The sequence below is a fragment of the Gavia stellata genome, chromosome 4, assembly GCF_030936135.1.
Source record: "Gavia stellata isolate bGavSte3 chromosome 4, bGavSte3.hap2, whole genome shotgun sequence".
In the NCBI taxonomy this organism is placed as follows: Eukaryota; Metazoa; Chordata; class Aves; order Gaviiformes; family Gaviidae; genus Gavia; species Gavia stellata.
Genome location: NC_082597.1, coordinates 75,942,613 through 75,958,636, shown reverse-complemented (window position 1 = coordinate 75,958,636; position 16,024 = coordinate 75,942,613). Strand labels below are relative to the sequence as shown.

The 16,024-nt window shown below is 41.5% G+C and overlaps 1 protein-coding gene across 3 annotated transcripts in view; it reads left to right on the top strand.

Moving 5' to 3' along the window:
- Nucleotides 1–16,024, top strand: part of ITPR2 (inositol 1,4,5-trisphosphate receptor type 2) — a 262,612-nt gene that overhangs the window by 219,645 nt on the left and 26,943 nt on the right. For all 3 annotated transcript variants that reach the window (XM_059816601.1, XM_059816602.1, XM_059816600.1), the window contains 5 exons: nucleotides 2,368–2,493; nucleotides 5,329–5,504; nucleotides 6,801–6,965; nucleotides 9,131–9,326; nucleotides 11,421–11,513. In XM_059816601.1, coding sequence (XP_059672584.1) covers nucleotides 2,368–2,493; nucleotides 5,329–5,504; nucleotides 6,801–6,965; nucleotides 9,131–9,326; nucleotides 11,421–11,513 — 756 coding nt within the window. The remainder of the gene's footprint in view (nucleotides 1–2,367; nucleotides 2,494–5,328; nucleotides 5,505–6,800; nucleotides 6,966–9,130; nucleotides 9,327–11,420; nucleotides 11,514–16,024) is intronic.

The window sequence follows — 16,024 nt, the reverse complement described above, 5'->3', positions numbered from 1 at the left end:
GTTCCCCTTTGCCAGTTCACATCAGTCTTGCTTGACTAGGCTGCAGTATGTCCCAGTCTGTTAGCCCATACTGGTACACGTCCCGTGGTAGTGGGAGAGGCATATGTACCACCTTAAGCTGCTTGCAGATCTGGCAGGCATGGTCAAGATCATGGGGGAGAGATCAAAGCAGGGGCCTGAAGAGGAGGTGCAGTGAAGCCAAGCCAGGTACCTGGAGTTTCTTGTGTAGTTCACTGGTGGGCATTACAGCCGCTGGCCCTCGCCGGGAGTGGGGCTGCTGCCGCTGCCCATGTCCCAGGGACAGGAAACTCCTGCCAGATCAGCCACTGTCAACTGTGCCCTTGGCTTTTGGAGCAGAGAATCAAGGCTGCAAACTAATTAAGCATCTACAGTATCCTTAAAGGATAAGGAAGAAAGTTGTATTTTACATAGGTATATATATAAAAATACACCAGAGTGATCACTTTGGTCACTGCTAAAATGCAGATGCTGCTGGGGTGGCACACATCAGCTATTTAACAGCTCTCAGCAGTGTTATGCAATTGATGAGGAGGAAGTGAAGAATAGGATCTATGGTCAGAGCAGCAGGGATTTTGGATAGTCTGAGCAATATGGTTTAATGTATGATCCTTAACATGATGGAAACATGAATGTTGGCTGTAGTTTTTATAAAGGTCAGTTCCCAGACTATAATTTTCAGAGGCAGTAGTAAATTTTCAGTGTGAATCCTGTCAGCCTAGGTCTGCTTCCCTTGGTGGCACTGTAAGAACTTGTCTGTACTGACAAACTGACCAGAATAGAAGTTGAAGAATAAATGTTTCCAGAATAACTCCCTATCTGCACAGTCTATTTCGGAATAAAAGTCACTATTGTAGAAAAATTACTCTAGTAACAAAATCATATCTGTGGTTTTTGCTTAAGAAACACAAATAAAAGAGCCCAACCCTACACTTACATAGACCAGACCTGCCTAATGCTATAAGCAAAGAACATTGGTTTATTTTTATTCAGAACAGAAATTCCTCAATTCCTTTCATCAGTGGAATGGCCCACAAGTCTCCATGTGTTTTTTTTTATTTGAAAAGATAATACAGGTTGAGGCTCGGTTCATTCTTTAGCCAACTGTCTGTTAGCATGCAGTCGGCATTGTTTAAATTGACACATGTCATTTGCCATGGCTCCAAATGCTTAAATCTCAGCAGCCAACAGCATAAGGCTGTCCCAATGAAATCTGAATATTTACCCAATCACAATTAAAGTCTATTTAGACTAAAGCCTGAGACAGTCATACGCAGTTGAAGTCTACTGTTTATAAAAAGTTAGCTGGGTGCAGGCAAGTCGAGAGTATGCTCTGCATACTTGCAGGAGGCTCTCAGTACTTTAAAATCTAATTAATTGGAATATGTCGCCTTCAAATAAACCTCTCTGGCTGGAAATTTTTTCACACCATTGCACATAGAATCTTGTTTTAAATGTTCATTTAAACGTATTGTGGTGCAGTCATATATGTGAAGTGCTTGCCCTGCATCTTACTACCCTCTGATCTTGTTCCTAGCCTTTTTGCTGAATTGTTTATGTGACTCTGGACACAAAATCTTAACCCTGTTTTGCCGTATTTCCCTGTTTAGTCTTTTCTAACTAGATTATAGGTTCTTTGGAATATAGACTATTTCTATGTATTTGTACAGCACTTCACATATGGAGATCCTGGCTTCATTTGAATCCTTTTAAGCAGGAGTACAGAGCAGTTTGTCAGCAGGGAACCTTGGATGTCTGAGAATCATGCAGGAAGTAGTCAGCTCTCATAGAACCAAATCCCAGTCAGACCAAATTTTACCTGCTCCCCAAGGGTAGATCAGGATGTATTTAGTTTGACAAAGGTGGTGAAAATACCGCCGTTCTGCAACCTTGCCTATTCTGTTGTTCTTTGAATAATGTCATCAGTGTACTTGGTCCAAATGGGTCATTTGGATGACCCATTCTGGGTCTTCTGGTTGACTGGCATGCAGAGTGCTGAAATCTGTTTCCTTGCTTGACTTTGTGTCTCCATGCACAGAGGCTACAGTTTCAGAGGCAGGTGAAAAGACTCCTTCACAAAAGATCCAATCCTAAAATCTTAGCAGAGGTGAAAACTCTCATATATAATAAACTGTATTGGGATCTTTGGATTAAAGACTCTGCTTGAAACTATGTTTTATGGCAAACCTATGTTTAATATTTGTCTATTTTAGTTAATTTTGAAGATCTGCATATTTTCTTCAATTTTCTTCATTCATCTGTATTTTTTTTTAATTCCCTTGAGGCCATTAGTGATTGAGTTCCTGCCTGCTTTCATTTCATTAATTGCTGCTCTTCCCCCCTCTCTAGATAATCCACCCCTGTTTTGGTTCTCCAGACACATCTCTCTCTGGGGGAGCATTTCTTTCAACCTTGCTGTTTTCATCAATTTAGCAGTTGCTCTCTTCTACCCCTTTGGAGATGATGGAGATGAAGGCAAGTGGAGTTTGTTTTTATTATTCCTTTTAATTTTAGATGCTTTCAGTTCTAAGGTAACACAGTTATATAAAACTGCACCTTCAGGTAAGCTCATATCTGCAGAAGCCATTTAGTGTCTTCTAAGTAGGTACCAGATGTTGTCTGAAACGTAATAGTTGATCTTCTGTGTGTCACATGTCCCATGCAATGTGAAGTAAAATGGACAGACCATAACTGCTGAGCTGAAGATTATCTAGATGATCTGAGCTAATTCTCTTGCTTTTTTTTTTAATATTGCCGTATTGCAATGTATTACTGCACACATTCAGTTACAGCTTCTGAGCTAAAGGAGGATTCCTGGCAGCAGAGGGACTGAGATTCCTTAAAACTGACCATTTTGAATGACTTGCAATCTTAAAAACATATGGAATGGAACGATTTGAAAACTAGCTTGTTGGGTTTTGACTATTTTGTTTCTTGGGTTAAAAGGATGTAACTGTTGCAGAGGATAAATGCATTATATAAAAATATGCTTAAAATCTATGATTCTGTCTCTGCTGCACCACATGTCCCAGGAAATATTGCAAATAATAAATTTCATTAAATAAATGCAGCAGACTAGTGGGAGGCCTCTTTGAATCCAAAACAAGCTTAATTGGGATAAAGGAGGCTAAATACTTCGGAATACTGGTAATGGGAGTAGAGCCATTCACCTCTGGGTCTTTGATTCGTGTCCAGTCAGTAATGTGACTGAAAGTCACCTCTGTCTGATGGCATGTGAACTGGGCTGGTGGAAGCAGTCCAGCTTCTAGTAGATACATGTGCTTTTCACAAACACCACAGTTGGCACCAGCAAACATTCCTGTTGGCTGGCCAAACAGAAAGGCAGCAGATTAAAGTATATTGGCATGGAGACCACATTGCCCTTTCACCCTGCGGGGTGGTCTCTGCAGGTCACGGCACAGGCTTCTCCGCAGCCTTGCGTAGCAAAGTTTGCAGGGCCGTGCCGTGTAAAAGCGAAGCGTTTGTACGTAGTGCTTTCCTGTTTGTAAACAGAAGAGTCACTCGGCGTGCACACAGGTTACAGCCCGTGCAGGGTAAGCGAAGAAATAAAGAGTTAAAAATAAACCTTTTAAACTACTAAATTTTAGCTTATCTATACTCATGGAAATCCTCTGGTCTGCAATCAGTAGGTATTAATACTTAACTTTGAACCGCAGATTTATATAGTATTAGTTTCTAAGTGGCCCCAGTAATCCAGTGATTTCAGTGATCCCGGTTCCAGTGCTTGTAAAAGCAAAAGCTGAAGGATAAACAATAGGTGTGGCCAAATGAGATTAGCAGGGTCATGAGGCAGCCTCCTTACTTCAGCCTCCCGCTCCACCAAAACCTAAGAGATGGAGTTTTGTCTCCCATTTTTCCCCTTCACCTTGCGTAAATCCACCTGTACTCAGATGTCTGAGGTGCCTGGGCTGATCTAATCATCCCAAGGATGCTGCCTTTTAGTAGACCTCCGCAGTTCTTACATCATATGACATAAGTGAAATTGCGCTGCCGATGAGGACACTCTGCCTGCTGCATGCATGTCTGCACATGATACCGGTGTGGGTCCTGCCATGTGACGTTGTTTCACCTGCAGTAGGGAAGAAGGAAAAATGATTTGTTAAAGAAACACTGAGTGCTTTGGCCTCACCTTTCAGATCCACTTGGAAGTTATTTTTTAGGATCCATTAAAAGTTTCCAAATCTTGTTGGTGAAGAAACTATCTGACAGAGCTGACCTTGAACCTCCTGCCAAGGATATAAACACTCCTGAACTTTGGAAAAGTTCAGATGCCATCTGAATGTTGAGGCTAGGGCCTCATCTCATTGTTTCTTAATCCCACTGATGCTGCTCAGCTGTGTATCTGTTGCCAAAGAGATAGCATGATTTCTATTGTGAGTCTAGCTAAATTTTCTATTCCCTTCTCCCCCGTCACTGACCTCTCAGTTCATCTGATAACAATAGAAGTCAGTGTACAAGTGTGACAGTGCCCTGAGATCTGAATGTGCTTTTTATATCACAGCAACATGGTGTATTTCCAGGGCTTTAAGCAGAGGAGAGAGGGAAAATAGGGGCATCGCTCAAAACTCGGGGAGAGCCTGGAGCCAGCATCTTGCAGAGCGGCAAAAAGACTGACTCTGAAGGCAGTGGCTCACATGCCCGCAGGAGCTCGGCGAGACCTGGGACCCGCTGCCTCCCCAGGAGCAAGGCACAGCTGTTCAGCTGCTCTCGGCAATGCAGATGCTGCCTGTTCCTGCCGACGTCCCCGTGGCTGCCTCCCGCTGCGGCAAGTGCCTTGCTCCCGTGCAGAGGCGGAGGCTCCCGCTGAACACCCGCAGCCGTTCAGAAGAAAGCTGCTTTTCTAAAACCAGGGCGCTTCGGTGCTGTTGGGGATCGAAACGTGACGCTGCGGCGCGGTGCCGCTTGCTGTGCCACCCTGAGGACCGGCTATTTCTGTAGCTGAGCAATCATGGAATGAGACCGGAGGAGCCCTAATGATCCCTGCAGAAGGGAGCTGATTAGTAGCTTGCTCTAGGAGAAGGGTAAACTGTTCCATCTCTGAGCACTCCTTGGATTTTAATGGAAATTTCATTAGCTGCTCTTATTATTACCTGTGCGAAACCCAACAATACTATGATAATAATAGTTCTTGCTGCAATTAGGGCAAGTTGTGGTCAGCAGTTGTGATGCATGAATCACACTTTTTGTTAGCCGTATTTGCAAAGGAATTGATCTTTTGGATCTGTTTCTTGGTGAAAAATGGAGTCTCCAAAGATGCCTCTCTCAAATCTCCCTTTCTTCTCTATACAGGCACGCTCTCTCCGTTGTTTTCAGTCCTCCTTTGGATAGCAGTGGCATTTTGTACAGCAATGCTGTTTTTAATCTCCAAGCCTGTTGGTATTCGACCCTTTTTGGTGTCTGTTATTCTGAGGTCTATATATACTATAGGGCTCGGTCCTACCTTGATACTTCTTGGTGCTGCTAATGTAAGTACTTAAAAAGCAAGCAAAATTTCCCTTTCAGGAGAAGCAGAGATATTAAGGGTCTCCTATTAAAAAAAAAAAAACTTGATTAGAGCTGTGCAAAGAACTTCTTTTTCTGGTTCACTGGTTAAGCCAAAAAAACAAATCGTTTCCAGTCATCCTGAAACAGCAGTATCAGCAAAGTGGGAAGCTAAGAAAAAAGCTGTTTTGGTTTTGTGCATATGCAAATATATTAAAAATAAAAACAATATGAAATTTAAAGAAATAGTGCCAAATAAGGGGAATCACATTTACAGTTTCTTACGTTAAAAGAATAATTTTCTCTACCAATACACTCAGCAAAATTGATACAAATTTGTGAGGTCTTTCTGTGAGCTTAAATATAATTTTGAGAATAAAAAAGGTTTTTAAATTAAAAATTCTCTCAGCCCTTTTCCAGATCTCTTAACTCAGACATGAATAAGTTTGCATGTTTACTGAGCTTGGTAAGATATACAGTCATGCTTGCAAGTCATCTATTTAGATTTCTGCCCGACTGCTACGGCTCTAATTCATCTTAGCACCAGGCAGCAAAGTATTGGGCTATTTGCCACCAGTGCTGTGAGAATTTCAGATACTTAAAACTACCCAGACATACAGTCAAAAGGTAAAGGCAAGTAAGCAGCACTTGCCCATGTCAGATTTGTGAAAGAAAAAAACATGTTGAGTCCTCATTGCTTGTCCTGGACTAGCAAACAGATGAGGTTAGCCCCTTTTGTATTTACTTCTGCACCGCTGTTCACGTGCAGACGAAGCTCAGGAGCAATGGAGAATCTGATGCTGTTGCTTAAATGCTATACTTCAAAAATGCCCCCAGTATTTTTTTTTAGGGATTTTATATAGAAAAATATGATCTCGCACACACCCTATGCACTTTCTGTTGTGTTACTATTGTTCTCTTTGTAGCATGCCCAGCTGCTCTTACGTGGTCTTGGGTCTAAACTCAAAACTGTTAGGAATTCACTCCCCAGTTTTTTTTTAATGCCTTATGACATTAATCCTGCCCTACCTACTCACTAATGTTACAGAAATAAATCGCAGTGTAATGAGGCACAGTGCAGTGTTAGAGGGGTGATGCACTTCCACTTACTCTCCTGGGCTTGTTCCCAGTGTACCTTGGGAGCTGGATTTCTCTCACCTTCCTCCAGCTATCTAAAAGTCAAAGCAACCTACCTAGACTTTGCACGCTGCAGCAATGCGAACAATAAATAACAGGATTTTTCTGATGGAATAAACCTAGCCTTTGTTACCCCTCCACAGCTTTGTAACAAAATAGTGTTTCTGGTGAGCTTTGTTGGGAACCGTGGAACTTTCACCCGTGGCTACAGAGCGGTCATCATGGACATGGCTTTTCTCTATCACGTAGCGTATGTCCTCGTCTGCATGCTGGGCCTCTGTGTGCATGAATTCTTCTATAGTTTCCTGGTAAGTATGTGCTTCTGTGGAGGGGAAAACTTTGCAAAAATAGAAAATACCGTTACACATGCAGCTGTCTTCAATTTCTTCCTGACAATCAAGCCAAATCATGTGTATTTTTAGCATGCCGTTGTGTTGCTGCCCCTTAGGAGCTGCTGTTCTCATTAGAACCTGTTTCTGTTAGGACTTATTTTATCTGTTTTAGAGTTGAAAGTTTGCCCCTTTCTTTTCAGACAATCGTACAGCCCACCCCTTTCTCCCACCCCTCCCCAGCATACATATATTATGTGTACATTGTTCCCATATGTTTTGTGAGTCATAATCTCTCTGGGACAGGAGTTGTCCACTGGGGTGTGCATCATACCTATACCAAAGGATCCCATTCCTCAGTTCATCTTGCCGCCCTAATAAAATAAATATAAAAAAAAAATACTTGGGAAATAGGAACAGCATGCCTCTGGTGTAGCAGGAAGATTCATCACTTTAAATGTATCCCACTTCATTTTCTTTTGTTACCATTACTCAGATGGAATGCCTTTTTATAGTATGATACAGGTGCAATGAAAATGAATCATACAAAATTATGCTAAACTCAGCTAACTGCTCCCTTCCTGCTGAATAGCAGTAAAAGGTGTTTCACTGCTCTTGTTTTCTAATACTTTTGCTTTATACTGGAACGTGTGAAACTTGTAGGGAGACTGACTAAATTGTGGTCATGTACATGGGTTCACTTTCCTGTTGTATTTTTCTCAGCTTCCAGAAGAATGGTGAGCTCCCAGCATTTCACAGAGGTGTGTTAAGCACAGTAAAAATTTCAGGGGTTCAGTCCTTACTCTAGAAGAGCTCCTGTTGAAGTCAGGTTTTCCAGATCTTGATATTAAAGTCAGCTTCAGAGTTTGGGCAGATTTCAAAGGAGTCAAGATTTTGTGGCTGTAGCTGTAGGACACTTTTCAAATGGATGTTACTCTCCTGCTTAAAAAATGCGCAGCAAATTATCTGTTATTCCTTCAATGAGTAAGGGGATCTCTGTCTTAAAATACTTTCCAAAGTGCCAAGTAGTTCAAGAAACATTTTATGTACTTACTTTTTTCAGTGACTGCTGTTGACAAATGTCCGTGATTCACGGATGTTATAATTGTCCACATTCCCAAGTTACTTCCAGGTGTTCACTTTGTAGCGGAAATATTCTAAACTCTAATACTTGTTCCTCATTTTAAACTTTGTCTTGTACAGAATGAATGACAACTGTCTTTCCTCTTTCTTCCTTTATTATTAATCCTTTCCCAAGGCTGTGTATTTCAGATCTTGTGAATTGTGACTAATACCTTCTTCTGTGGACCATTTTGATAAATCATAGTGTGTCACTTTATATCTGTAATCTGTGTGTTTTGAAGTGGAAATACATACATTATAGATAAGGTCCAAAGCACATAGAACATCAATAGAATTGCAAGAGAAAAAAGCTATGGTTTCTTGAAAAGCTCGTAGCACGTTTAATTGCTATTTTAGGCCTTTGACATTTAAAGCAGTATTATCTTAACATATATTTTTCTTTAAAGTTAAATACCAGGAAAGCATATAGTGCAGGGTAAAGAAGAAGTTTCTAGTTTTATACAAACAGTGCAATGAATGTAACTTTGTCCTAAAAAGAGATGGCTCTAATCCTTGTACATGTGAGTGACTTTTAAATGATGCCATGAGCTCAAAGAAACAGTTTACAGACATGTAATTACTTGCATGCACAAGTGCATTTTTGAGTTGCAACCCATGCATGTTTGTCAGATGGGAGGTAACATGAAAAATTAATTTGTAGATGTAGATCCATAGTATGAAGATACTGGTTTTTAATTTTAATCTAGGCTGGGTTTGAACATGGGGAAAAAATGGGTCGTGTTGGTAACTGTTAGCCACGTCTGGAGCAGGCTTATATATAATGTATACTTTGTAGCTTTGGATTTTGCTATAATCTGTCTTTAAATTTAAAGTTCAGTGCTAAATTCCTCCTATAAGCATGCCCAGCTTCCACTGTAATCAATGTGAATAGTGTGTTTATCAAGCTGAGAATTTAGAACATGGCTAGATGTATGTTTCGGTAGCTCAGATTGTTTTCCTATGTAGCATCTATATATTGCCTCGTTTGTATTCATTCTTCCTCTACTATATGCTTTTCCCAGCTGTTTGATCTGGTGTACAGAGAAGAGACGTTGCTAAATGTGATAAAAAGTGTTACCCGGAATGGTCGTTCCATTATCCTCACTGCAGTGCTAGCACTCATCCTAGTTTATCTCTTCTCTATCATTGGGTTCCTCTTCTTGAAAGATGACTTTATCATGGAGGTTGACAGGTTGAAAATCAGGACCCCTGTTGCAGGTATTGTTTTTTATATTAAAATTTGCTTCTGACATACACCTTTTCTGTCTGTTCAACCTAACTTTCCTCTAAGGACATTTAATTTTTTTATTTGTATCTGTGGGAACAGAACTAAGTCTGTTATACCTTAGGACTAAATTAAGTCTCTGGGTAAAATTTCATGTGTAGAATTGTTTTAGACTAGCTTTATCTGTTGAAATACTAAAATCTAACAGTCACACTTGAATTATTACATTTTGTTTTCTAACTCATGCTAATATAAAAAAAATAAAAAATCTAAATTTCCTAAGTATTTTGAAAAGCAACTCAAAGTGGATTCTATTGGTTCTCATCCCACCTTAAAAGCAGCTCATAGTATTTTCTGTGTATTGCATGAGGCATGTGATCTTAACATGTTCAGTAGATGTATTCATTTGATTACTTTTTGAGCTCCATCCAGCAGAAATTTATTACAGAATCCACACTTCTGCTGATAGGAGATTTCCCGGAGTGTCTTTTAAATGCAGTGTGTATTTCACAAACATCACTGTCCGTGTATAATCCTAGCTTCAGTAAAATCATTGGGAGATTTTTAACCAGTTTTAAGAAGGACAGGATTTCAGCTTTCTGGAATGAGAGATTTTACCAATGTGGATGGAGAGTTACAAACTCGCTTTGCTAGAAAAAAAGCCAGGTCTGGTCTGTTGAGACCTTTGTATATGCTGCCAACCAGCCTGCTGGGACCAGGGGCAGAGAAGTAATTGTCTGCATAGAAATACCTGAGAATAGCTTGTGATTAAATTCACAGAGGCATGATTTTCCCAAATGCTGAGCTCTTCAGACTTGTACACAAGCACAGACAACTAGTGGAATCTACTCCGAACTGTGTGCACTCAGTGTTTGCCAGCTTTTTCCTAAATTTGTTATTTCAGGACCTAAAGCACACAAGCAAGGCAAAGCTCATTCAGAACTCATGGGCATGGTGTACTCATGTAGCTGTTTTGACACCGTATGAAAAAAAAAAGGAACCTGTCAGATTTCTTTAACACACCTTGCTTTTTGCCACTGATCATCTTCAAAGGGCTCAGTTGGCTTATATGTGACTTACCATTCATTTTTGGAACAGAACTTACGATCTGAAGTTTCACTTTGAAAGATAATTGTGGCCATCATAGAAGAATGGATGCGAGGCTACACGCAGCACTGGGCTGGTCCAGTGCAGTAGTTCCTGTGTGTTTGTGTTTCTTCTGTTGGGTTCTTGGCAGATTTTTGTGGTGTGAGTATGTTCTTGCTGGCATTATACATTGCCATTCCTGATCAAAAACTCATCAAGAAAATATGCTGATGATATACTGATGGAACATTATGCATCCCAAGACAAGTGCTTTAAATTTTTTCTTTATAAAGTAGCACAAAGAGAAAGTCAGAGTGGATGTTTTCTGTGTTACACAGATTGTCTTAGACCATTACTTTGGCTGTATGATTTTGCCTTCATTTTTTTCCTCCTTAAACCTTTTTGTATCTCTGATTTGAAATGCAGAAAATTGTTGAAGATGCACAAGATAAAATTGGTTTGATAAAATCAAGCTGATGTACACATTTACCCACTTTGGGAATGTTAAATTAGTGTTTTACACAAATCCATACATATTTACAAATGAGTACCAAACTGTGTTATAATCCTTGAAAACTCTTAAATATTCTACATTCAGGATAACTGAACATCAGCTTGGTGTCCTTCTTGTCAGCTTTTGTGAATAATTTATGTAATGGTTTTTAAACTGACATTATTTTCATATCTGACAGTTGTTTCTTGCTTTGAATATATTTTGTTCTAACCAGAAGTAGCAGCATTTGATGTAGATTCATTAATTTCAGGAGATGAAATGGGAATAGCTGTGATATACAGTAAATATAAAACTCTGTTTTTGTTCCTTGTGATTGCTTTGAGCTGTTGAGGCAGACTGTTTGAGGAAGGAGGAACTGGTGGTATGATTTTTTCTGCTTTTTCTTCTCAACTTTTCAACTCAGTGATTCGCTTCTAGAAAACAATGATTTAAAACTTAGTATCAATGTAGTAGCTGTCTTTTTGTCCATATCCTGCTTCTTCCACAGGTATTGGTGAAGTCCCCACTACAACCCTCACATCAATGATGGGAGCCTGTGCAAAAGAGAACTGTTCCACAAGCATCCCAATTATTAATCCAGGTTAGTACAAAAGTTCCCCCAAGCTGATGATCGATTAGAACGGAGGGATTTGCGTGTTTTTATTGCAGAGACTTTTGCTAGGGTGCGAAGTGATGATCATTGCTGTAAGTTGGAAGTGCTCAACTTCTGCAAGGCTTGGAGCTTAGCTGGCAACTTGCCTTTGATGCGAGTGCTTCCCACAGCTGATTTCCAATTGCAGTGACATTAATTTTGTTGTTAAGAGCTTGCTGAATCATTATGCTTGAACGTACAGGTTGCTTCTTTCCAACTGACTTTGCTGAGAGAAAAAGCTTGCTGCTTGTCTGCAGCATCCTCACCTGCACAGACTGAGCCACTACTAGACCCATTTAGGGCCACGTAAGTTGATTTTAATGCCGTAGCATATATCAGCAAGCTTTTGTGTATACTTTTTACATGCTTCTAGGCCAAGGTTGTAGTGTAACCAGAAGACCAGAGAGCCCAGATCCAGGATCAAGTTTCTATGACTTAACGAGTTCCTGTGGCTCAGCTAAGCATGGGTAGCAATCCATCTGTGCATTCTCAGCTTGTGGCATATGCAAGAAAATGCAGGTTGTTGCAAGCCTTTCTTGCGATCGCTAAGTTGTGTTGCTTTGTGCTTGTGGCAAGTGAAGAGTTTAATTACTGTGGTTCAGCAGATGAGTCCACCTGGTTTTACTTCGATACCTGCATTATGAATCTGATCTATATGTCGGAAGGACCCAGTCAACTTTACATATGCTCAGTTAAAATAAAAGGTCTGACCAGTGTGTCCTGCTGGGACAGTTACCCTATACCAGTTGCCAGATATTGAGTCAGGAAGGAGTTTTTCCTAGATCAAGCTGACAGAGTGCTTTGCCCTCTTCTGTAGTTTGAGGCTACAGGGTCACTCAGGAGTTTTGTTGGCCAAATGCACTGCTAGACAGGGGCTTTTGATGGCGGTGCTACTCCATCTGTCCTACTGTCTTCCTGTGGCACAGTCCAGTTGTGGTGGTTGGTCCTTCACTACAGATGTCAAGTTTGGTTTAGTGTGTTGTGGCCTTTGCAGTGTGGGTGTGTGCACAGTGGATGGTCTACAGGCTTAAAATATTTACTGCCGCAGTTGCCTGTGGTTGCTGGGGGCTGAAACGGAGGACATAAGTGGTCCCTTCCTATCCTGCATTCCAGTATAATGCTGTTTCACATGCTTTATTCTTCCACTACTAATTTTTGAGTTTTTAGGATCAAGGCTGTCAGGGAGAGGGCTATAAAAGTAGGCTTTTTCTCCCCAGCTGGTGTGTAAACAGGCCTCATAAACAACATGGGAAGCTGTCTGACTAGATAGAGAAAACAGTCTAAGAGCTATTGGCAAAGCTGCTGCATTCAAAGAGTAATCAATCAGTCAGAAGAGATGCAGTGTAGCTTTTGCCAAGCTCTTTAAATGATAGAAATCTCACATTTCTTATTGCTTGGATACTGTTTCTTTAAATTAAACAATAATGAAAGGGGGCTATACGAAACATCAAAGTGCACTGTCACTTAATCTTGGAGGAGTTCTATTAATCCAGTAACATTAAAAAAACCAATATTCAGCAAGAACAGTTTTGCACATCTTAGCCGGTGAATGACCTGTCAAAAAGTAGTGCTCTGCCTTCAGTCTTCTCCTGGGACAGATCTCTCTTCTGGCAAAAGCATGAGCACAGTGGAATGCAAAGGCAGTTCAGTCTGAGATTTGGTGGGATTCACATTGTAGCAGCATGAAGAAGTCCACAGCTGTCTGTAAGAAACATAAAATGTTCTCAATGGCATCTCAGATCCAGAGTGGAGACATAAATATGTTGTTTGTTGGATCAGATCACTGCTAATCATTTGTTGTGGTGAGACTGTGCTTCTACCTTGAATTGTACTGATTGAACACGTGCTCAGTCATTGCTCGTGTTGGTGAGGGAGTTAACTTGGGAGCCAGTCTGCTCCGCTCAGAGAGCGTCCCCTGTCTACAGTCTGCTTCCTCACTGCTGCACTGATCTGTCAGCATAAAAATATTTTGCCTCATCTCCCTGGGAGTCTCCCACTCTTCACTCCAAAGGCATTTCCATATCACTTAAGTCTTTGCCTGGTGAAGCGCTTAATCTGTAGCCCATAAAGACCTGTGCTAGAACGGTGCACAGATACCTGTTTGTAAAAGGGGACGTTTTCAAAGACTCGTTCCTCTCCCAGCTCTGGTACCGCTCTGTGAAAGTTCAGCTAGATCCACGTGGACACTCGTGTGTCTCCCCCACCTGTGCTTGTGTTGGAGATCAGAAGCCAGGTAGCTGGGGGCCATCAGATGAGGATCTTTGAAGTACATCTTCCTATCATCCCACTTACTACCCCGTGATTAACATTGTGGAGCGGTCTTAGTGCTTAACCTGCACTACCTTTGAATTAATCAGAAGACAGCGTACCTAATGCTGTCTAGCCACTAATGGGCCACTCACCAGGCTGGAGCTGTTTGCAAATAAAACCCCCTGAACCTCAATTAATGTTGACATTGGGACCTTAGCAACATTTCACTCTGCAGATCCACTCCTTTCGGTAGTATGGGCATAGCCTGTGTTGACAGGGGCTGAGTCTGGGCTGTGAGCGCTGCTGAGCACGAGGGCAAATCAGCTGAGGCAGAACGTGTGCCCATAGGGTTATCTGGCTCCCAGACTGAAGGTAGCTCTTCCATGTCTGGGAGTGGAAGTAGACTAGACATACGGATATCTGTACACTCCCCACAGCTTACATTACTGCACTGGAGGTTTCTGCCAACTTCAGGCTGCCTGCTGTCTGATTCTCTGGCAAAGAGCAACCTGAGCTTGCTCTTCTGGGTGCAACATGGGATGCTGAGTCTCTGTGTTGTAAGATGTGCCAGTCAGCTGATGAGTGGTATCTTGCGTCTGGGCTTGCTCTGAATTTGCATCTTGGTGGACGCGGAGAGTTGCGAGTTAGGTTTTCCAGCAGATAACTCTCTCTGGTGTCGCAGCTTCCCATTCGCAGCCCTGGTTTATCCTCGCCGTTCACCAGAGTCTGACCATCTGCTCTTTCCAGCAGCTGACCCTGGTCTTGTGAACAGTGAAAATCTTGTTCTGTAGTTGCCTAAAAGAAACAGAACCTGTGGCTTGTATAAAGGTTTTTAATTTATCTTGTGGATAGTCATCTTCTCAAGCACAGGTATTAGCTCCAAAAAAATTGATGGAGTAGTGTTTGAATGAGGAAATAAAGGCAGGGTACAAAAGCAGAGGAGATGAATTGATATGACTAAGATCACAGTGCTAATAAATTTCCAGATGTGACAGAGAAAAAAAGGTTTTATTGTTTCAATGCTTTCAGTTTCAATATATAAGCATTTTTTTTAAAAAAATCTGGAGTTATTAGTGGTAGTAGTGTCTGTAACGACCGTATAGTTTAACAAAGGAAGTCTATCCTGATGTCTGCTTTTGCTTGTCTTTTTACTCAGAGTTCCTTAAATCAGGAGTTCTTTCTCATTTAATTTGCTTTTGTAGCAAAAGCAGTGGTGGCAAAGGCAGCAGATACCAGCTCCATTCTGCAAATACCAATTGTGATGCATACACCGCAATTCGGGAACCCATGTTTTAAATCCAGATTGCTTGTAATGTGAGTTCTTTCAGTCAATTCAATTTATCGAAGTCTATCTCAGTGCCCCAGATGCGGTGGTTTGGGGCTGTTAAATACGCTGTTTCGGTTAACTATCGCAGCAGGATGTTGGTATTTATTAAGCTATGTTACAATAAGTGCATGAAGCAAACCAAGTGAGAATCGCTGCCTTCTCTGCTTAAGCAAACGTATCGCTAAAGAGAAAGGAAGGCAGGAGAAACGGCAGTCACAGTCCTGACCTTCCAGTGCAAGCCAGCGGGACACAGGGAACAACTCACCAGGCTCTTCAAAAGGAGGCTGTTGATGCAGCCACAGCATGGGGGTGAGTGCGTGGTGGGAGGAATTCTGGCCGGGGTGGACAAAGTCCCCCCGGGGACTGGTGTTCCAGCCCAGCTTCTCTGCACGTTCAAATATCTCCTGCACAATAGTACCCTCTGTGGCTCGGCCAAAACCACGCAGCAGCTCTGCGGCAGAGATAAGAATAGAATCCAAGTTTTCAAGCTGAGGTCAGGGAGAGTCTTTCATTTAATGTATATCAGACCTGCGCTTGGGCACGTGTGCTAGTGGAAAGATCATGGACAGATTTACTCGTATAAAAGCCAGCCCCTCCTTAAGGATTTGAAATGCTAGCATGTCTTGGCTTGTACATGAGTAGGTAGAGGAATGATTTCACAGGAAGACAATCCTTTTACAAATGTACTTCTAATTCTGTGTTTATATTGCTTCTCCTGTATGTGGCTGCTGTGCACTTAGGAGGCCCGCTGGAAAAGCAGAAATACTGAAACCAGTGGGAGTACTTGCGAGGAAAAGTGGTACTCCCATGAACAGAGATGGCAGCTCTGGGTCATTAACAGAGTTACTGGTGGGAGAACTGCTTGGGATTTTCTCTGTCTCTC